General features: G+C 37.2%; 4 protein-coding genes across 6 annotated transcripts; 1 reads left to right on the top strand and 3 right to left on the bottom strand.

Annotated features, from left to right (window-relative positions):
• Positions 1 to 1,005: 1,005 nt before the first annotated feature.
• On the bottom strand, positions 1,006 to 7,678 carry cmtm3 (CKLF-like MARVEL transmembrane domain containing 3). Its single transcript, XM_056248468.1, has 5 exons — positions 7,331 to 7,678; positions 2,330 to 2,485; positions 2,136 to 2,231; positions 1,877 to 1,991; positions 1,006 to 1,161 (listed from the first exon to the last, which is right to left on the bottom strand). The coding sequence occupies exons 1-5, from the start codon at positions 7,445 to 7,447 to the stop codon at positions 1,133 to 1,135; spliced, it is 513 nt and encodes a 170-aa protein (XP_056104443.1). The 5' UTR covers positions 7,448 to 7,678; the 3' UTR covers positions 1,006 to 1,132.
• Positions 7,679 to 8,331: 653 nt separating this feature from the next.
• LOC130083441 (chemokine-like factor) lies at positions 8,332 to 9,651 on the bottom strand. The gene is made up of 4 exons (XM_056248469.1): positions 9,442 to 9,651; positions 8,914 to 9,069; positions 8,723 to 8,818; positions 8,332 to 8,544 (listed from the first exon to the last, which is right to left on the bottom strand). Exons 1-4 carry the CDS (start codon positions 9,511 to 9,513, stop codon positions 8,431 to 8,433), a joined length of 438 nt encoding a protein of 145 aa, XP_056104444.1. The 5' UTR covers positions 9,514 to 9,651; the 3' UTR covers positions 8,332 to 8,430.
• Positions 9,652 to 11,657: 2,006 nt separating this feature from the next.
• tk2 (thymidine kinase 2) lies at positions 11,658 to 15,355 on the top strand. Of its 3 annotated transcripts, XM_056248462.1 has the most exons (10): positions 11,661 to 11,908; positions 12,185 to 12,222; positions 12,334 to 12,408; positions 12,514 to 12,567; positions 13,402 to 13,491; positions 13,659 to 13,732; positions 13,834 to 13,922; positions 14,013 to 14,092; positions 14,274 to 14,354; positions 14,516 to 15,355. In XM_056248462.1, the coding sequence occupies exons 1-10, from the start codon at positions 11,755 to 11,757 to the stop codon at positions 14,594 to 14,596; spliced, it is 816 nt and encodes a 271-aa protein (XP_056104437.1). In that variant the 5' UTR covers positions 11,661 to 11,754; the 3' UTR covers positions 14,597 to 15,355. The 3 variants fall into 3 exon arrangements, with proteins under 3 accessions (XP_056104438.1, XP_056104437.1, XP_056104439.1); XM_056248463.1 differs by lacking the exon at positions 13,402 to 13,491 and having other exon boundaries at positions 11,658 to 11,908; XM_056248464.1 differs by lacking the exons at positions 11,661 to 11,908; positions 12,185 to 12,222; positions 12,334 to 12,408; positions 12,514 to 12,567 and adding an exon at positions 12,659 to 12,738.
• A 98-nt stretch (positions 15,356 to 15,453) lies between these two features.
• si:ch211-189a15.5 (uncharacterized) lies at positions 15,454 to 18,611 on the bottom strand. The gene is made up of 2 exons (XM_056248458.1): positions 18,083 to 18,611; positions 15,454 to 17,205 (listed from the first exon to the last, which is right to left on the bottom strand). Exons 1-2 carry the CDS (start codon positions 18,419 to 18,421, stop codon positions 15,952 to 15,954), a joined length of 1,593 nt encoding a protein of 530 aa, XP_056104433.1. The 5' UTR covers positions 18,422 to 18,611; the 3' UTR covers positions 15,454 to 15,951.
• Between the last annotated feature and the right edge of the window lie 2,334 nt (positions 18,612 to 20,945).

Here is a 20,945-nt window from a genome sequence, read left to right as displayed (position 1 = left end):
TGTTACATTATTTAGGCTATTTTCAAATGTGTCAAGTGTACAAATAAAAACAAAAACATAAGAAAACACAATCTATTGAGTCAGCATAATAAAGCCGTTAAAGGGCCTGCTCACATATGGCGTCTTTTGCGCGCTCAAGTTCGTTATTTCAAATGTAGGCGCGCGTTAAGGTTGATTTATACTTCTGCGTCGGACCTACGCCGGTGCCTCTACGCTATAGACTACGCGTTGGTTTTAATTTATACTTCTGCGTCGTTTTCCGCGTTGACGCGCAATTACACATGCAGAGGGAGCATGTGAAACCCGGGGAGCGGTTCTAGCAGGCCAATCACAGCGCTTGCGGTACGTGTAGAATTGACGCGTTGTTACATTTTTGGAGAGGTGCACGTCAGGTACGCACGCTACACACAGCCTACGACGTAGCTACGGCGTGAGTTTGACGCAGAAGTATAAATTGAGCTTAAACGTACCCTTCGGCGTACCCTGACGTGCACCTCTCCAAAAATGTAACAACACGTCAATTCTACGCGTACCGCAAGCGCTGTGATTGGCCTGCTAGAACCGTTCAATGAAAATTTCTTTATATTGGTAAAAAAAAAAATGCAACTGGTCGACCAATGAGAATGTCAGTCGACCAAGACGGCATCGACCGATTAGTCGACCAAACGACTAAAGTTGACAGCCCTACAAATCTCCATCAACTGCAAGATGCTATCCTTTCAATATGGGCCAACATTTCTAAAGAATGCTTTCAGCACCTTGTTGAATCAATGCCACGTGGAATTAAGGCAGTTCTGAAGGCGAAAGGGGGTCAAACACAGTATTAGTATGGTGTTCCTAATAATCCTTTAGGTGAGTGTATGTCAGTGCAAGTTGCTTTCAGTTAAAACAGCTCAAACATGCTTTTTAGTCTGGGACTAGGCTTAAGCCTTGTCTGTGAAACCGGAGATAAAGCTTCTATTCTGTGATGTAACATTTGAAATACATTGTTTCAATCTAGTCACAAAAAGTTCAACATTTTGTAATGAATTTCAGAACAAACAATAAAAAAGTTATATCAAAGAGTCTGTTTTGGTTATTGTCAGGCACTGTAGTGGTCACACACGCCAGGATTTTGGACACAAACACAGCTTTAGTCAGAGTCAGAGTCTGAGTCATCATCTGTGAGGAAGAAGAATATGTTATTCTGGAAGAGAAATGAAGGAGGACAACCTCTGAATAACAACAGGAAAAAGAAAAAAATAGATGGGGAATTCCCAGTGAAAAAAAAAACTGCACTGTAAGTTCAATGCATGAGGATTACTACTAGAGATTGCTTGTAGCAAGGGATAATTCATATATGATACTGAATGAGTTCAGCCTGCCTAGTCACATAACTAGAGTAAAGGCTACACTGTGGATGATTATTTATAAAGTTATGAAACCACGTTTGATAAGAAACCCTTCACCCTTCCACTTCCATGACTGGTCTCACTAATTGTCTTGCTGCTTTAGTATGATGTGGAAAGTTTTGTGCAAGCAATCATTCCTGTGAATGAGACTTCAGCAGAGAAAAGAGAACTTTAGGTAATAATTTTTTTTACTGCTTTTTAAAAAAAGCTGTCTCTTACGCTCACCAAAGCTCAATTTATGTCATCATCATCATCATCAAAAAATTCAAAAGAAAAATTCAAATAATAATAAAACAGTAATAATTGTGAATTTCATTTTCATTTTAAAATAACTATTCATATTTTGTAACAATATAAATATTTACTGTCACATCGGATCAATTTAATGTATCCCTGCTGAATAAAGTATACATTTCTAAAAGCATTAAAAAGAACTAACCCCAAATGTTTGAAAGGTAGTATAAATAAGAGCTCTATATAAATACCTCGTGTGTTTGGTGGTTCCTCACTGGAGTCACCTCCCTTGAGGAAATTGGCCAGTTCATTAAAGATGAAATAAAAGTCCAGGGCGAAGATTATTGTGGCAACAAAGCCAAAGACCTAAGAAGTGAAAGAGAAAGACACATGAGACCAGTCTAAACATCACACAACTGAGTCACATGTAGCAACTATAAATCATAGATAAACAGTGTTGTCACTGATGGTGCCGATAAAGAGAATTTGACTGAACTGATGTGAGCCTACCCCAGCAGCCTTTGAGGCTCCATCCGGATATTTGGACACAGATATTATAGAGATGATGAAAAAGATGATGGAGGCGCTGACACAGCGCAGGAAGTCCTTGATGAAACAACAGACATGGAGATTTGGAAAGGAGGACGGAATTTTGGTTGTATAGTTTGATCCAGCACAGTCATTTTGTAGGTCAGTAAACTTACCACGAGGGGCCAGTGAAAGCCCTTAAATCTCTCATTGAACTTTGTAGAATAAGCAAACAGCAGGAAGAGGGCCGCCAAGAACTCAATGAAGGGAGCGGTGACGAAGGCAGCTGCTGTTGAAGCAGCAAAGCACACAAAGCTGATGAACGACAGCACCTGAGGAGACAGGAAACATGAGGATGCATTTTTATTTAAATATTGTTCCTAATCCTTATTATTTTGTTTATTTGTGACAGGGTGAGAGCACTACTTGACCTATAAGACCAAAACATCAGTTTGATCAATATCTGCCTTAACAGGAAACTGCTTCTGCCAATTTAAATACTGCCTGATTGGCTGTCAATGTTTTTTTTTATTTAGTTTTTTTATCATTCATTAGCTGGAAAAAATCAATCTGAAAGTGATTCCAATTATATTGTTTCTCTGTGTCATTATCATCATAGTTGTGGTGTGGACTTTCCTATTCTCAAAGAATTAAAAAAAATATATAGTTATTGTCCTTAGTGTAGACGGGCATTTATTGTACAGCCCAGTGGTTCTCAAACCTGTCCTGGAGGACCACCAACACTGCACGTTTTCTTTGTCTCCCTAATCAAACACACCTGATTCAACTCATCAGCTCATTAACCAATGTGTGTGATGCGTGTGACGTACAACCTAGAAGTGCTGCGCAGTTTCACTACGTGAACTATCTCGAGGCCAACAGAGAAGGAAATGAATAGCTGCGAATAAAGTCGTTATTTTTGTTTGTTTTTTGCGCACAAAAAGCATTCTCGTCGCTTGATAAACTTAAGATTGAGCCAATGTAGTCACTTGGACTATTTTAACGATGTCTTTAATAACTTTTGGGCCGGCCAGTTTCGATCCCTTAAGAAGCCTATGGAGGAGTGGTCCAGCTGTCACGATTTGGTCTTTCCTCTGTCACGTTTTGGTTTTGTTCATGTCATGTTCCATGTCTGTCATGGGATTCCCTGTTTGTCATGTGATCCTGCCATGTGTCTTGTCATTGGTTAACCGTCTGTTCATTGTTCACAGGTGTCCCTTGTCTTGTCATTGGTCTTGTGTATTTAAGCCCTCATGTTTGCCATGTGTCTTTTTCAAGAATTGTTTCCTGTGACCACTGTTGAGTAAGTCTTTGTCCACGGTTTTTGTTTCATGCCACGTCATGCTTTGTTTTATGTTTTGATCTTGTTATGTGTTATTCTGAATAAACTGCACTTGGGTTCTCTCGCTACAACTAGTGATGGGCAGATCGAGGCTTCGGGAAGCAATGAAACAGTTGAACCAAATGGTCCATATTGTTTAGAGGCTTCGAATCAATCCGACACCCGTCTCCACTGTGACACCTAGTGGTCACTTGCAGGTGTTGATCTGAAACAACCTTGACGAGCCATTAAAAAATGTTTTTTTTATTTATTATTGTACTTTTCTAATATGTGAATCTTGCAACCTATAGCCTCCTCACTGTGCATAATGTTATTTTGGTACTGCAAAATTAATATTAATAAAATAAATCAAGCCACAATGTCTCACTTTTTTACATATTTGTATTCAAAAATATTAATTTCTCTGCTGTGGAAGGACTTAGCCTACTTCTTTTTTTTACAGATAATTTCTCCAGCCTTTGAAAAAATCCTCTCACAAGGGACACTTGTTGCTGGCATGCAAATATATATTTTTAGCTAATACATACAAATGAGGAAAGATTACTGCTCTCTCTTTCCAGTAAGTTAGTGGATCATGAGTTCTGGGCAAATACGCATCGTTGATGTATTTTTTCACTTCCACTGTGGCATCAGCTGTAGCATTGTGTATCATCTGGGTTTGATGGATACGAGTATCAAAAAGTTCCCATAAACTGTCCTGTGTTTCAACTGGATGATGTATTGTTGCAGTAGGCGAGCTGCCGATCACAATACACACACATCTCACTTTATTTGGGGTTTCTAAATGGAAATGCTCCCACACCACAGATGTACGGCATCTCTTCTGGGGAGCCTCCATTTTATCTATCTATCCAAATCTATCTAGATATGTATCTCTAATCTATCTATGTAATTAGATATATGTATCTACAATCTATCTATGTATTTAGATATGTATATAATATGTATCTATAATCTATGTATTTAGATATGTATCTATAATCTATGTATCTATAATCTATGTATTTAGATATGTATCTATAACTGTATCTATAATCTATCTATGTATTTATATTATGTAGCCAATCTTTAATCTATCTGTATCTATCTATCTATTAATCTAGCTGTCTATATATATTTATATCTATGTATCTATTAATGTGTCACTATACTCTGTGTCTCTAGCCTATCAGTCAATGTGTTGTGTACATTTAAGACTAAATATAACTAAACAAATCGCACTATAAATGTCACTATATCACCAAAAATCCGCTATCTCAAAATCAAACTCCTCTCACAAAAACCCACGAGGTCAATATGCGTTGATTTCACTTTTATACAGATGTGCGATTGTGTGGTCTGTTGTTCCCGACCGTGTCAATCAAACGCTGATTCGGCGGATCACACCTGATGAAACACTTAGTAGTGAAACACTTCGAGGCTTCGTTTGGCCATAGTCACGTGACATGGGTGTTTTGAATCACGCTTCGAATCAGTGTTTCGAAACATCTGCGCTTTGGGATCTCGCAAAGCTTCGGAACGACTGTTTCGCGGCAGCCATCCCTAGCCAGGGGTGCGGCCAGGGATTTTGGGCCCCATGAAAAAATATGAGGTAAGGCCCCTACAACTGCACCCGTTCAATTAATAAAATCGATCTCTGGGGCCCCTAAAAGTGTGTGGGCCCTTAGAATTCTCCTAACTTTTCCCCCCTTAGCGGCGCCCCTGTCCCTAGCTACAACTTGCCTCCAGTGGATCCCTTACACCAGCTTTCAGATTTAATCAAAAATATCTTAATTTGTGTTCCGAAGATGAACGAAAGTCTAACGGAGTTGGAACAACATGAGGGTGATTACTGACAGAATTTTCATTTTGGAGTGAACTAACGCTTTAAAAAAAACAAGGCCAAAACAAGCCCTATATTATATTATGTATTATCAATAAATGAGCCTGCTACATATTAAACTGAAACCACTCAGATTTGGAAAAGCAAAAACAGAAGTTATTTTACAAAAATCATCACATTGCAACAAAGCGGGAGAGCATGCACCATCCTCCGATCACCTGTGAGGAGAATAGGTTTGGAGATGAAAAAGACAAGCACTAAGGAGGAGCTGTGATATAGCCAAATTCGAACCATATCTACTGTTAGTATTAGTATACTTTTTTATTATAGCCTGTAATGATTAATACATAATAAAAATATTAAAAAATAATAAATTAGGTCCATCTCCTCCCCTGCACCGTCCATTATCTCCCAGGTTTCCTCTCCATCTCTGTACATCTCTTTTGGTGGCATTGTTTGTGAAAATGTACATTTGTCTATTTACTATCATCGCTTCGATTACGACATCACATGCCTGCATGCCATGCTGAACGTGATTTTTATCCAATGAGGGTGAGGAGGGGACAGGATGTGGGAGGATGAATTACGCTACAGCACTGATGAGCAGACCGTGTCAATCAATGTATCAAAGAAAACAGTAAATATAAATTTAAAGAAATTAAGTTACTTGTCAGATTTTCCTGAACCATATTTTTTTTAAATAAGCCCAAAAAAGTGCGACTTACCAAAGAAAGAAGCCTAAAGTCGTGTTTTATAAGCAGAATTGGCAACTCTGGTAACGCCTTATTGCAAAAATACAAAATGCAGGGCGGTGACTTGGTTCTATCCATTGGTTATTGATTGGATTTTGAGATGTGGGCGTTTCACTAAAAAATGGAGGCAGATGAACAGGAGTTTGGGTTTAAGCATGATTGGAGAAGTCCGGTATACGTCACCATAGAGAAGTCTGTCGTTTTCACCAGAAGATCAAGTTATGACATTCTGATTGAAAATTATGAGGTCAAAAAAAAAAAATGCATGGAATCGTTCACAATAGGATTTATAACATGATTTTGGACAAAAAAAATCCATAAAGGAAGAGAAAAGTTGGCACACCACAGCTCCAAAAATAGAAAAATAATTAATTTATGTTCTCACCACAGGTGACGTTTCGAGCCTAAAAGCTTTTCGCGCCTGGAGCTTTTAGGCTTCAAATGTTACCTGTGGTGCGAACATATATAAATATGTTTCTATTTTTGGAGCTGTGGTGTGCCAGCTTTTCTCTATCTTTTTGCAACTTTTTGTGGTTGAGCACCCTCATTAAGCTTTTTTTTGCCCTTTGGATGTGCACACTTTGTATTGAATCTTTGTAAAAAATAAATTTCCATTAAATTTTAATTTCATGACAACCTTTTTTAATTTATTTTATTATCCAACTCTTATGGAACTAGGCTACTTGGCATTGGCAGATAACAAATAGGCTTAACTGGACACATTTTTGACTGAACTGTAAATAACACAATATTAGCCTAATTATTTGTTTAGCACATCAAAATATTTAGCATACAATATCAAGGAGAATTGGTGACCTCTATAAAAAACCACTAACGTTACTAGCCTTGATAAAACTCCCCCTTCAGATGAAAGAGGAACGTTTGAAAGCGTTTGACCTATCATAGCTAGCCTACTGTAGAAAACAGCTAATTTGCTCATTCTCATTTACTTCATTCATTCAACAAAGAAACATAAACTTTTCAGAACAAACATATTAAAAGACAATAGGCTTAGGCCTCAAGAATAATCAGTGAAAAACGGATCGATAAGAAAAATAAACTCAAATCAGAAGAATAAAAGATTTATGTCGCAGAAAGCACTATATGTGAAGTGTCTGCATCCAGCTGAAAAAAACAAACACACAAACAGACAATAACATTCAACCGATAATAGAAATCCATAAAACAATGCAATTATGATTTAGGCTACACTAGCTATCATGGGTGGATAACAAATAAAGGTCTAAAAGCGTAACGTTACCACTTCACCGAGCAGCAGTAGTCCTTTTCGGGAGGAGATGAATTCTTTACTCGGGAGAAGAGAATGAATTACGGTCTGTCGTGACCGATTACTATCCGACGCCTCGATGTCCCCCATCACGCTGACGAAACTCTTCTGTTCCCGAATAAAGTTCACAGTAGTGATGCGTCCCACTATCCGCTATGAGACAGCTACTCTTCGCAAATCGGCATAACTTTCCACGGAGTGGAAACGGAAATAATGACTGCGGAAACGAACACACAAAAGAGCAGCATCTGCATTCCCGAAATCTGGAGACCGTTAATAAGTGAACAGAAAATGTGGGCGAAACATCTCTCACATCACAGGAGTCTCCAAGTTGCAACTCTAAAGATATTATGTGCAACATAATTCAGACTGTAGCCTACAGTTAACCATTATCCTCTGTTCGGGGTCTGGGTCTGACAGACTTCAAGCCCCGCTAGTAAAAACAAGTATTTGATACTTCCCAACTTTGGCTATGTTGTTCAGAATACTTTATTTCGACCTTCTGATAACTCTAAATTGTAATGTAGACATGCATTTTCTGTAAAGCTGATTTGAAACAACATGTATTGTGAAATGTGCTACAAATAAATGTAAATTGAATAATAACATAATCAAGTTTTCAGAATGTTTTTAGAAGTCTTTAATGAAAAATGTATTTGCGGTCATAAATGCATCCACTGAATAATTAACCTATTTTTTGAACATATCAACATATATAACGTAGGCTACTGTAGACCTGTTTTTATATTGAACATGGTTTGAAGAGATTGTTCTTGCTGGGATCAACCCCAAATTTGCATAATAATTCTTAATTGTTAGCAACAATCTTTAAAAAAAAAAAAGTACATTTTTACTTGTGGAATAAGGAAATTAAATCAATCAGGGTTATTTAAGACAATAACAACAAGATCCTCAATTTGATCCATATATTTCCCTTAGGTTTAACATGTATGCATTGAAAAGACGTGTATGCATGAAAGACGTGAATGCATTATTACTATACAAGTATTTTACAATCTTATTTTGGTGAAAATGGTCCGTTCACAAAATGAGAGAGCTGGTCCTGCAGAGCTTTAATTTCCCCCTGTTTGGGCCTCTGTGGTGGTTCTTGGCTTGTTGAATGTGATTTTTTTGAAAAGGATATAGCCATCCAAAGACAAAACGGCTGCAGCCACAAAGCCCACAATCTGTCAACCAAAAGACTCTGTAGTGAGAAACTTGTTGTGTCATAATACCTGGTTCATTCACAATGAGTATTCACAAAGATGGAATAAGTTTGAAAATGTCTGATAGATTCAATAAGGCCTACACAATCACTGAAAATATAAAGAGAGAGTTCCACGAAGTGAGGATGCGAATTCTCACCCCTCCGCTCAGTGTGCCCTTCACTGTGTACGTAGAAACTGCTACCAGGCTAAGAATACACATCAGTGTAGCTGCAAAGAATGAGTTGAACACATCCTGTGGAGCAAAAGTGCATTATCAATTGTTTGCAATAACAACTGCAGTTCCAGGTATATTCGCATTAATTCAATCAAGTGCATAGATGCTCTTACAATAAGGGGCCAGAAGAAGAAAGTGAACATCTTGTTGAGTTTCAGTAGGTAGAGCAGAAGAAATCCAAATGTGATGAAAAACTCCATGCATGTTGCTGCAATGTATGGGGGCCTAGAAGCCACTGCATAACACACAAAAGCCACAAAAACACACACCTGCCAAGACAGTACTCAAGAGTTGTTCGAGGAATTTCAACAAGACATTTAGTAAGATGGTAAGTAAAATGGTTTTAGACTATATATGTTGCATTATTGGAATGTAATGTGATTTTGTGAATAATGTTTTTCAACATTCTTTGAATTTACATTGTGTCAAATCATCTGTGCGATACCTTGTTTTTTGTTGTTGTTGTTGGTTTAAGCAGGTTTACATTGTTTCCCTTTCTAACCATGTTGTATTCAAAGTATCAAGTCTGTTCCTTGTACTATTTAAACAAGTCAGTGATTGTCTGAGCATTTGTCCTTCCCAAAAAGTATTTTAAAAAGTGTGCAGTAAACTACCATGTAAAATTTTCACAAATGTCTCACCATTTCTGCTATTTTCAGTAGACCTTTTGTGGACTTCAAAAAGGCCAAATCAACTTCCATTGTGGCATTCATATGATCTTTGTTCGTATGTTTTATGTCGATGAGTTGTTCTCAAAACACAGCTTGACACTTGACAGACTTAAAACATTACTTCCTGATTGAATGCTTCCTCTTAGTTAGTATCAGGAAATGACTAATTTCACATCTTTTCTTTTAAATGCACTCAACAGTTTTTCATCAGTATAAACGTATTCTCTGCAGACTTGTTCAGATCTCATCAGATCTTTCTGTCTGGTGATAATATTCCTGGATGCATTGAAAATTATGTAAAGTGAATGCTAAAAGTGATAAACATTCTTCAGCATTTATATTGCAGCTGGTCTATGATCTAGACTCTAGCCCTCAAGCGTCCTTCGTATAGCAACCCTTAATTGGTCCTTCAATTTCTCTCAGGTGTGGTCCAATTTTTTTTTTTTTTTTTAAATACATGTCATGTCATTATCTTTGATCAAATAAAAACAATTTATGCACTTTTTTGTGATTTTTGGGGTATTTTTGATTTTATTTAGCCTACCTCTAAAAATACAATATTTTTATTGTAAAATATGTTTATTTTATATTTAATATTTATTTTACGGACGTAAAAAAGTGTCACTTTGGTGACATGATGGTATAAAATAGCAAAAGAGCCAAAATATCAATAGCACTAGATGCTGTACTCACTGGCTGCATATAGGCTGAAATCTATAAACCATTGTTGTAACAAACTTAACCTATTTAACTTCTTAACCATGTCCATGTTTAGTTAAAATTGTAGAATTATTTAACAACCATTTGTGTTGGGTGAGACTATACAAAGATGCCAAAATATACTTACAGACAAATATGACCATGCTATAAGGAAAAGGCAAAGGAGAGTAACCCTTTAATTCTAACACAAAACATCAAATTTCAAACTCAAAGTACCAAACAGGTAAGAATAAACAATAAACGTAACAATAACTCAATACAAGTAAATGGTAACAAACAGGTAAGAATAAACAATGCACAACATGTTTTGTTTGGAAGCATCAACAAATCATGTGGTAAGACTTTGATCTGACTTTGAAGTGTGTGTGTTGCACAGTGGCTGATTGGCACATTTAAAAAAAAATTGCTCAGTTATTATTGGCTCATTCAATTCTTTGTTTGTGTATGCGTGAGTGACTTTTTATTTGACAAAATAAAAAAATAAAAAAACTGCTCTGTTATAGGCTCATTCAATGGCTTTCAATGCAATGCTTTTGTGGATGTGTGTGTGTATGAGAGAGTGTGATTGTTTGCCACATTGAGAATGTTGTATACCCCTTCATTTGTGTGCATGTATGATCTGCATTGTGGTGTATTTATTGATTTTTATTGGACATAAAAAAATTGCTCTGAATTATATAGTATTTCCTATTTATTTCCGATGGGTGCCCACTTTTGTCCACGAAGAACCAATTAATGAGGTTCTTCGTTAACAAGTCAACTTGTTTCACTCTTTTATTTAAGCAGCCACACATTATTTTACAGACAATTTCAATTCAATTATATTGTGACAGTTTATCGCCTGAGGTTAGCTTTTTATTTCTGGAGGTTGTATTTAGGCTTCACAATTCATAAAAGTTGTTTTTATTTGTGAAAGTTATCTCGGTGGACAAAATGTGCAAGTATCAAACTTTTGTTGATCACAAAGCTTATTTTTTGCAATAATTCAAAAGCCTATGGACAAATCCTATTGGGTTTTCGTCGAGGGAACCAGTTTGATACTAACTTCTGGGTTGGCCTACAAAAATATGTCATCACTGCAGCATAAATAATAATAATAATTTGGTTTCAAATTAGTTTTGTAATTTGGATGTCTGAGATAGCATCATGTTCTGATAAGGAACAAAATAACAAACAGGCTTCCTGAAGTGAACTAACCGAGAGAACATCCCATAATGTAATTGTGTGTGTAATAAGAAACACCCACAGTATTTATAAGTGTGCATAACAAAGGCATAAACTCAAGGCATAAAGAGAAAAGTTTCTTAAAGTAAGATAGCTCTATCTCAACATTTCAACTACTATCTGTAGGCAAGTAAAGTGTATAATATTATTTGTATTAATAATAATGGCTTATTTTGTAATAATTACATAATTTGTGACCATTTTAAAACTGAGACTTTTATTTTGACATGTTTTGGTTGCTCATTAATGTTGCACGTAACACTGCAAGTTTTGCGCATCATCACACTTGCTTATTTGTCTAACGTTATGTAACTACCAAACGTCGATTAAACTAGCGAGATGATTGTTAACTCGTTAAAAACGTTTTACCGTGTTGTCTTACCTTTGTGTTCACACAAATCTCTGTCGACAAATGTACTTGTCCGACAAACACCTACTCTGGGAAAGCATTTAATCGGACATCCGCGTAACAGCAGCACGTCTCTCAGTGACAGTAAGTTCTGCGCCAACTTCCGTTCTACGCAATATAACGGCGACCACAACTCTCATTCTTATCTGTTTTTGTAACATTTTTAGTTCTGTTCATATTTTATTCAAATCTTCACTAACCGAGCTACATTATGCACAAGCAGCTTTGCAATAACAGTAGGCTACTGACATAAGCTTAAGCTTGTTGCCTTGTATCTTACACCCTCGAACCTTTGACTGATGCCATATTGATCTAACGCTGAATCCGAGAAGAGATTCATTATGTTGTCTTCTTCTGAAGGAAAACTGGCTAGAAACGGCGAGGGGAGGAAATCAGTGGTAAGTTACGACTGATGAATAGATCCTCTTCTCTGAAAGGCTGATAACACAGTGAACATAATATCGTTAAAGATGTAAGTTGTTTTGAAATTTGTATCCACTTTTGTTCAGATTTGGTTAGAGGGAAATATTGCAAGTGGAAAGACAACATGTTTGGAGTACTTCAGCAAAACCAGTGACGTTGAGGTAATAAATGTATAACATTTCTCACAGTACCTGTAATCTCTCTCCCTCTATTCTTAATCTTATTAATTTATTTAATAGAAAACTAAAACGTGTCTTGTGTTTCAGGTGCTGACAGAGCCTGTCTCTAAATGGAGAAATGTGCAGGGTTGCAATCCATTGGTAGGGATCCAGTAGCACTTTACTGTGGGTTTAATGAGCTTTGTCGTTCTCCCTATCTTTTCACAGCTGAGTTAAGCCTGCTCAAAATTCTGTGTAAAGATGCAATGCAGCATAAAATACTAAATTAGGCCTGCTCCAACCCAGCTAAGCCCCTTCTATACCAATATGCAGGTAAAATTGTTGTGTAAATGCATTTATGCCACCTCTGAGCAGCATTAAACAGCCTGTGTAAAGACACCTAATTTTCACTTCAGAGACACTTCTGTGCCACCTTTGCACTGTAAATGTGGCACAATTGTAGGCTATAGCCTACTTTATTGCATTAAGGCATCTTTACACAGAGAAGTTAAAGCTGCTTTGTGCCTGCTCAAAATTCTGTGTAAAGATACTATGCCGCCCCACCTCTGACCCACCTCAGCCCCTAGTATCAAATCATACAGTGCATTTGACACCTATGAACAGCATTAAACAGTCTGTGTAATAGCACTTAAATGCCACTTCAGAAGTGCCCCTGCGCCAGCTTTGCAGTGTAAATTTGTTATTATTAGACTTGATTATCTTAATGCATGTTTACACAGATGAGTTAGGGCTGCTCTGTGCCTGCTTAAAATTCCGTTGCCACATAAAAGCCAGACAAAATTATGCCTGCTCTGACCCACCTCAGACCCTGGTTTAAAGGTATATGGATACAATTCCAGTGTAAATGCATTTATGCCACCTTTGAGCAGCATTAAACAGTCTGTGTAAAGACACTTAAAAGCATCTTCAGAAGCTGTTCTATTAAACTTTTGCTGTGTAAATTTGGCATTATAAATGTATTCTATTCTGTCGCAGGGATTGATGTACCAGGACCCAATCAGATGGGGGCTCACCCTTCAGACATATGTGCAACTCACAATGCTGGATCGCCATGTCAAACCAATGGCATGTATAAGTCCTCTTTCACATCCCTACAGTCAGTTTTGTTCAGTTGCTTTACATGTAGCAGTTTCTGTTCTGCAATACAGAAATGAATCACCGCCGTCTGTGTGAATAGAGGAAATGGAATGCTAATCATTCATGACCTGTTGTTTTTCTTTCTATCATCACAGTCACTGCCAATCAGAATGCTGGAAAGATCTATTTACAGCGCTAAGTACATTTTTGTGGAAAATCTTTTTAAAAGGTAGATTTGATCAGGAATCTGAAATAACTTTATATGTCAACTATTTATTATTAAATGTGTAGCTGTTATCGTTAAATAAAACCGTATTGTTTGGTTGACAGTGGAAAGATGCCTGAGGTGGACTTTGCTGTTTTAAGTGAATGGTTTGAGTGGATCATAAAGAACATTGCTATTCCTGTGGACCTTATTGGTATGGCAAATATTTCTGTATTGCACTGCATGTTGCTTGTTATTGTGTAATGTTACTAATACATGTGTGTTCACATATATTTTTACTCAGTTTACCTGCAGACCTCTCCACAGACCTGCTACGAGAGACTAAAGCAGAGGTGCAGAGAGGAAGAAAAGGTTATTCCCTTGGTGAGCTGTTGTTGAGCTATAATTCAACTATTGTGTGCATACAATCTGAAACAAAAAGCAAAGTTGAGTCTCTACTCCTACTGGCAATGGATGACTTCATGTTTTCAGAAGGATAGATTACTAATATTTCACATTTTATCATATTTTTTGAGAGATACTTTCACTGATTTGCACACTTTAGGAATACCTAGAATCCATCCATAACCTGTATGAAGACTGGCTGATTCATCAGAAGTCATTTGAAGTTCCTGCTCCAGTTCTTGTGAGTTTCTGTCAATATTTGTTGGTTAAAAAGCTTTACTGCATCAAATGATATGTATTGTGACATACTGTATAATCACCTGTTGACGAGCTGAAATCATGAATAATGTTCCATGCAATATGTATTGAAGTTATTTTTTTTTTTTTCACATTGGTGGGCAGGTAATCCCAGCAGATCATGATCTTAAGAAGATGCTGCATAAGTACGAGGAGAACAGAGAGAAGATACTAATGGTGCATTGATCTTGATTCTTGAGTAAAGGATCTCAGAGAATGATGGTTTTATTGGTTTACAAATTTCTTCAGCTCTCTCAGAGACAGATGAAGCAGGCACTTTGTGCAAACATTCCTCCTGCAATGGAAGTTGATTTAGGAAATCATAGTAGGTTTGGTAAATTATTTTATATCAGTGTTTTATTTGATTACTGCTTTTTATGGTTATTACGTGTATTTGCATTTGTATTCCTTGTAAACCTGGTTTAAGCATTTAACAGAATATAAAGTCATTTAATTGTTTAGTTTTATAGAATCATTCCATATTATCTGAAACTACTGCACTTGGAAACATTTCCATTGGTTCTTTTGTTACATCAGTAGACATTTTAAATTCAGAATGGCCATTCGAGGGCATGTACATGTATTCTATGTGATTTGCTCCTGCATTTTACATTTACATCATCATACTCAGGTGTAATGAAAGATCCCTTTTTTATTTTCATGTTCATTCTGCCACTTGCAGATACCATCACTAAACAAGTACAGATCCTGATGGTAAATGTATATTACTTAAGGTGTTACTGAGACCAATGTATTTTAAACTGCACAAGACATCGTTTTAAATAAACTACATGAACAATTATTTGAAAATATTGATTTTATTACATTTCAAATCTAGTCACATAATTGTATGGCATGTTCCACTGTAGCCTCAGTAGTACTGTAAGATTAATACAAAAAAATGTACGACCTTATTACTTTCAATAAAAGGCAGTATAAGAGTCACCAGAACACCATATTTTTTACATTTATATGAACCTACATGAATCCAAGGTTAAACAGTCCTGCAGAACAAGTGTTCTTCCATTAAGACATGTAGGTGCACATTTAGTAAGGCACAGTACCTAATAAATCAAGCTCTAAGAATCATTTTGACCCAAGCAAGCTCCCAGGCAACATTTCATGGTGGGGCCAATGTAGGCGTGATATGGGCTTGAGGTATGGGTTTGTCTATGGGTTCCTATTCTTTCCTATCTGAATTGGCACCAGTATAGGTTAATTCAGGTAGGGTCAACATGGAACCCATGGACAAACCATGAAATGTTAGCTGGGTTCATGAAAATGATAGCAGCAAGAAACCTTCCTTCACTTAAAAAAGCTAAGATAAAAGGTATGGCACACAGACATTCTTCCTGTTACCTTCAGAAATTGTAAGATGCCAAAGCTAATCAGAAATCATGGCTTTATTAACGAGAAACTTGGTATCAATAAAAATGCTTCATACATCATTACTAGCACAAAGGTATTATTTTAGTCACTGCACTGCCACACTAGCATACTTTAAAATATCTGGCATGGATGAGGAAAAAACCTTTGTGTCTCTAAACCATCACGTATGTTTGGTCTAGCTCGTCTTCTGGTTGTTGAGATATGGGACTCTTGTGTGTGCTTGCACCCTCATTAGCAGTCTGACTGTGGTCAGTTGGTGGTCCAAACACTGTTGTACATTCGTTCAGTGCGCTAGGGATGTAGATTGACTGAGGAGGCTCTTTAATAGTGCCGTCCTGTGTAAGAACGCCATCAGATCCAGCACAGCTCCCGCAACCTGCAATGTTGCAGACAGGCTCCTGGGATGGGCTGCACAAGATGGGCAGGCTCATGCCATCTGAGGATTTTGTGGGTGGGGTTGTGATGACGTCATTATGTCCACTAGATGGCTGGGCCTGTGCGGTCTCCTCTATGGGGTATTTAAGGGGTTCATCTGCACTGAGGTCCTTCACGTGCATTTTCCCCATTCGCTCAGTGAGGTCAAGCAAGCAGTCTTCTGTTGAGCCTTCACGGTTGCGTCCTTGCAGCAGTGTCCCGACTTGAAGCACCAATAGGTTGTCATCTAAGGCCTGGGCTTCTACAAGTGGATTTGGGATGTGTAGCTTTCTATGACCTGGGGTGGTCTCATTGTGTATGGCTATAGACTGGGGTCCACTCATGTCAGTACTGACCTCGTGGAACAGGGCTGCATTGTGGCCCCTGCATCCAGCCTTCTCCTGGGCCTTGAGAGGCTGCATCATTCTTTGAGACTTTTGGAAAATAGGCTTTTGTCGGATGGCCAGGTCTGGGTAGTTCTCCCGCATCTCCAAGATAGACTTATCATCAGTCATGAATGAGCTGGATGGTCTTTCTACATCAGATATAGTACTGTCTAGAGACTTGTTGACTTCCTGATTATGAGGTTCATGACTTTTAAGTGACACTTGCTGCTGTTGTTCCCCTGGGTTTACCAGTGAGCCGCCTTCAACATGCCCATCATCCTTAAAAACATCCTCATTTAGATTACAGATGTCATTGATAGGTTCTGAAACTTCTTCCCCAGCACTGAAGGTCAAAGGAGAAGCTCTCGTTCGGAGGATGTCCAGACATTCTACATGTGATCTCTGGTTCATGAGTTCGAGAAGATACTCGCACTCTAACTTGGCAAGGAAAAGGTCGAATCCCATACTCTTGGCCTTTTCAGGGTCAAAATGATCAGACAGTCTATACTCAGTGTCTGTTTCCACACAGTATCCGATAATCTGAAGAATACTCCTGGCAAAAGGCAATACTGGCTTGATGTGATAGACAAAGTTTCCTGTAAATTTCTGAGAGAACAGGGAAAAACAGTACCAATTAATGATATAGGAATTTATAGAATTTATGACATGTTTTAGGCCTCTTTTCACTTCTAAAACAATTCGACCTTTTGTCCTGACTTTGTGTTCAATTAATTAAACTCATGTTCTTTTGAGACTGAGAGTGTGTACACCAGTCTAAGAAATTTGGGATTTGAAATTTCACTGAATGTATTCTTTATTTTTATACCCAGGGTCTTTGAGACCCTAAATAGAGGTAAATAATAGAGGACTGTTGAGATAGGTTATGTCAATTGGAAATTATATAGAAAGATATAATAATATAAAAACAGAGCAATTCCAGGAGGGTTCTCACACCATCGGTGCTCGGGCCCTAATTATACAATAATACAATGATACATTTTATGCTATAAAGGTTTAGTTTTTAGAACATTTAAGGTGTATTCATCAGTTTAGACTGGTCTAGCAGGTCTGCCAGTCAACAGACCAGCCTGGGAGACCAGCAAAACCATCTTTAATCCCCTCTAAAATCAGCCAGACCAGCTTAGGAAATTATTAAAGAACAGCAAACCACCTGAGACTGTTTAAGCTGTTTTTAGCATTATCAACTCTCAGACTATTGGCTATGGCAACATTTGGTATAAGGTTTCACAGACAAGGCAGCCTCAATCCCAGACTAACATGCATGTATGAGCTGTTTTAACTGAAAGCAACTCAGCTGTCCTGACCAAAGGGAAAGTATAGCCTACCCCAAACCCTTCTAAAACCAGAAAACAGACTGGCTATGAGACCAGAGAAGAACAGCAAACCATCTGTGGCTGGCTGTTATTGCCATCAGCTGGAAGAGAGAGAACAGACCTATCGAATCGATAAAACTTTTATTTACCTTTAATGTTTTAATCTCTTTCTTCCACGGAAACAAAAACAGGTTGACACAGAACATCTCCAGTAACTCCGCGGCTTTTCTAAAGTCGTGGACGTGTCTCTGGCAGTCTCTGTATTGTGCGTACTTATACAGAGTCTCGTAGAAGTCCAGCATGGTGTTGAATCTCTTCCGCGGCTCTTCCTCCGGCAACAGCAGCACGCGCCTGGCTTCATCTGTCACCTGTGTCTCTGAACACACTTTCACATCGCCTTCACAACTAACTTTGTCGTAGTACTGTAAATACTTAACGAACACGTCTTTCCGCGAAACCGGCGTTTGATCGTCGACGCTGTTGGTCATGTCTGTGATCAAGTTGATCAAGTTGTCTCCCGATGAGGAAGCGAAAGTAGTATGCAAATAATAAGGAGGGATGATGATGCATGCAGGTATCGCCAACGACGCAAATACGGAAGAACCTAACCTATATTTTCTGATTCTATTTCAATCACGGTCCAGGATACTTTAATAGCCATAATGTCCATGACCATAAGCAAAACGGTCCTGTATCGCAGGCATAGAGTTGTTCATCTCAGCCTTAATAGACACGTATGCAATATATTAAACATAAACTCAATTATACCAGTAGCATTTTTCAATGTTTTGACCGAAAAACGTTGATGATATAGCCTACCTATATGTCACCATTGTTGTTATAATTTTTTTTCGAATGTGGGAAACATTACTGACATCTAGTGCAGAAAATAAGTAATTTTCATGGCTTTTATGTAAGAATGGCCAGAAGACGGCGATGTAATCATACAGTTGACTCTTATTCAAGTCAAAAACACTTTTTCGTAGGCATACGTCACAAAGGAAAATACCTTGGGTATCTCTGGGGAAAATCCAGCTTTAAACGTTATGGAACATTTTAAGTAGACTCATCTTGTGTAAAAAAAAAAAACACTCTTGGTGTGGTAAACATTCAGTAGGCCTACAATATAGTAAGGTACCATCTGATGATGGCCACAGTAGGCTAGCCTACTTATTGTAAGCTCAGCGTGCAATAAAGGAAATTCCATGTGATACAGACCGTGAGTATGGGACATGAGCAAGGAATAAAGCAGGAGCTCCTGGAACTATGACTGATCTAGCCTGCACGGGGAGATAAGTAATAAATAAATTATATATAATTGATATTATATTGTGATTATATTATTAATATTATAAGATATTGAGATATTATATTGTTGAAAACAGTTATTTTAAATTATATATTTTACTGTATTACTCTTTTTACTGTATTTTGATCAAATAAATGCAGCCTTTCAAAAACATTTAAAATCTTACCGACCCCAAACTTTCGGATAATAAATGAATTTGTTTGGAATATGAACAACATTAATAATCAAAATTACTGAACTCCCTTGACCTGCAAGACATTTTGTTGCTGAGATTTTATGAAAACAATTCAACAAAGGCATCAGTTATAGAAAATATATTAATACACATTTGAGTGATTCTGAGAATGTAAAGTTGATGGAAAAAAAAAAAATCAAATTGACTTTCACAATTATTCAACCCCCAAAAGTGAAATTTTGTGCAGAATCTTTTATTCTTTATAATCTCCAATAAACGCAGCCTGTAAGTGCTTAGAAGCTTCTGTCACATGATCTCTACTGTAATCTCGGCCCATTCCTCGCTTGAAAAAGCTTCCAGATCAGATCACTGATAATCTTTGGTTTTCACATTACCATGCTTTCTTCAAATTACACCAACTATTTTCAATGAGATGTCATTTTGAAGACTGTACAGGCTTAAAAAACATGATAGGCTACGACTGATCCCTGAACCAAGCTTAAGTAGATCTAGATGGATACTTTAGGATGGCTGTTCTGTAGGAAAGTCCATTGATCATCAAGCTTCACGCTCTGCACCGAAAGCACCACCATATTTGCTAAAATGGCTGATACTTCAAAAAATGAATGATGTCCTTCATACAGCTCTTTTGACTTTACCATATTTGCTACTCATCTTTAGCACATGCATGGGCTAAATGTATGTATGTGTAACAGCACATGCTAATACAGTTTTGTTATAGTTTCCAAAGGCTTCATTTTGTTTTAACACAATTTTGAAGCATACCACACAAATGAGTGACTTAAAAACAGCAGCGTTGAATAGGGGTTGAATCCTAAAAAAAACATTACATTATATATTGACATTATCACTTTTAATTTGCCACTAAACTGTTATAGATGCAATTTTTAAATAAAAAACTCTGTAAAGCTTATAAATTATTACAGTCTCCGGGGGTTAAATAATTTTGATTGCAACTACCAACACATAACAATCAAGTTAACTAACGTATACCAAAACATACGGAATGCAGCAAATATTACAGGATCACAAAATGCACAAAACTTGGCACTTATGTCACTGAATAAAGAGTTATTGGTGCTGGAGAATAAAAAAAAAAAATTATAACAGGAACTAAAGGGAGAAGAAGCTACTTCCATTATCTCACTTATACCTTATCTGACCTGATAAGGTGAAATATTCGGTAACACTTTATTTTAAGATGACATAATTTCACAAGTTACATTTGCTTACCATATAAATAATTGTAATGTAACAGCAAATGATGTGTAATTACTTGCAAGTTGCAACTAACCTAAACCAAACCTTATCCCCAACCCTATACCGTAAGTACATGTAGTTAATTACCATTCCTCAGTACTTATTACACTGTAACTTCACTGTAACACTTTTAACCAAATAATCCTTGTAACCAAATAATCAGTAGATGGTAAAATACACATTAATTACATATAACAGTACATGTTTAAAATAACTTGAATAAAATGTTTCAGATGTTTGTTTGATT

The sequence above is a fragment of the Rhinichthys klamathensis genome, unplaced genomic scaffold, assembly GCF_029890125.1.
Source record: "Rhinichthys klamathensis goyatoka isolate OS25496 unplaced genomic scaffold, OSU_Roscu_1.1 h1tg000055l_1, whole genome shotgun sequence".
Taxonomy (NCBI): Eukaryota; Metazoa; Chordata; class Actinopteri; order Cypriniformes; family Leuciscidae; genus Rhinichthys; species Rhinichthys klamathensis.
Note: the sequence above shows the minus strand (reverse complement) of the source record. Positions and strands in the feature narration are given on the sequence as shown.

What these genes read in the sequence shown, in the direction of transcription:
- cmtm3 (XM_056248468.1), bottom strand. Translation starts at nt 7,447, where the DNA reads ATGGGGGACATCGAGGCGTCGGATAGTAATCGGTCACGACAGACCGTA. An exon ending in TACTGCTGCTCGGTGAAGTG is followed by an intron (nt 2,486 to 7,330) that starts GTAACGTTACGC and finishes CTGTCTCCTCAG; the next exon opens with GTGCTGTCGTTCATCAGCTT. An exon ending in GCTTTCACTGGCCCCTCGTG is followed by an intron (nt 2,232 to 2,329) that starts GTAAGTTTACTG and finishes TGTTTCATCAAG; the next exon opens with GACTTCCTGCGCTGTGTCAG.
- LOC130083441 (XM_056248469.1), bottom strand. Translation starts at nt 9,513, where the DNA reads ATGAATGCCACAATGGAAGTTGATTTGGCCTTTTTGAAGTCCACAAAA. An exon ending in TACTGAAAATAGCAGAAATG is followed by an intron (nt 9,070 to 9,441) that starts GTGAGACATTTG and finishes CTGTCTTGGCAG; the next exon opens with GTGTGTGTTTTTGTGGCTTT. An exon ending in AGGGCACACTGAGCGGAGGG is followed by an intron (nt 8,545 to 8,722) that starts GTGAGAATTCGC and finishes TTTGGTTGACAG; the next exon opens with ATTGTGGGCTTTGTGGCTGC.
- tk2 (XM_056248462.1), top strand. Translation starts at nt 11,755, where the DNA reads ATGATTGTTAACTCGTTAAAAACGTTTTACCGTGTTGTCTTACCTTTG. An exon ending in GCGAGGGGAGGAAATCAGTG is followed by an intron (nt 12,223 to 12,333) that starts GTAAGTTACGAC and finishes ACTTTTGTTCAG; the next exon opens with ATTTGGTTAGAGGGAAATAT. An exon ending in ATCGCCATGTCAAACCAATG is followed by an intron (nt 13,492 to 13,658) that starts GCATGTATAAGT and finishes CTATCATCACAG; the next exon opens with TCACTGCCAATCAGAATGCT.
- si:ch211-189a15.5 (XM_056248458.1), bottom strand. Translation starts at nt 18,421, where the DNA reads ATGACCAACAGCGTCGACGATCAAACGCCGGTTTCGCGGAAAGACGTG. An exon ending in AAGAGATTAAAACATTAAAG is followed by an intron (nt 17,206 to 18,082) that starts GTAAATAAAAGT and finishes CTGTTCTCTCAG; the next exon opens with AAATTTACAGGAAACTTTGT.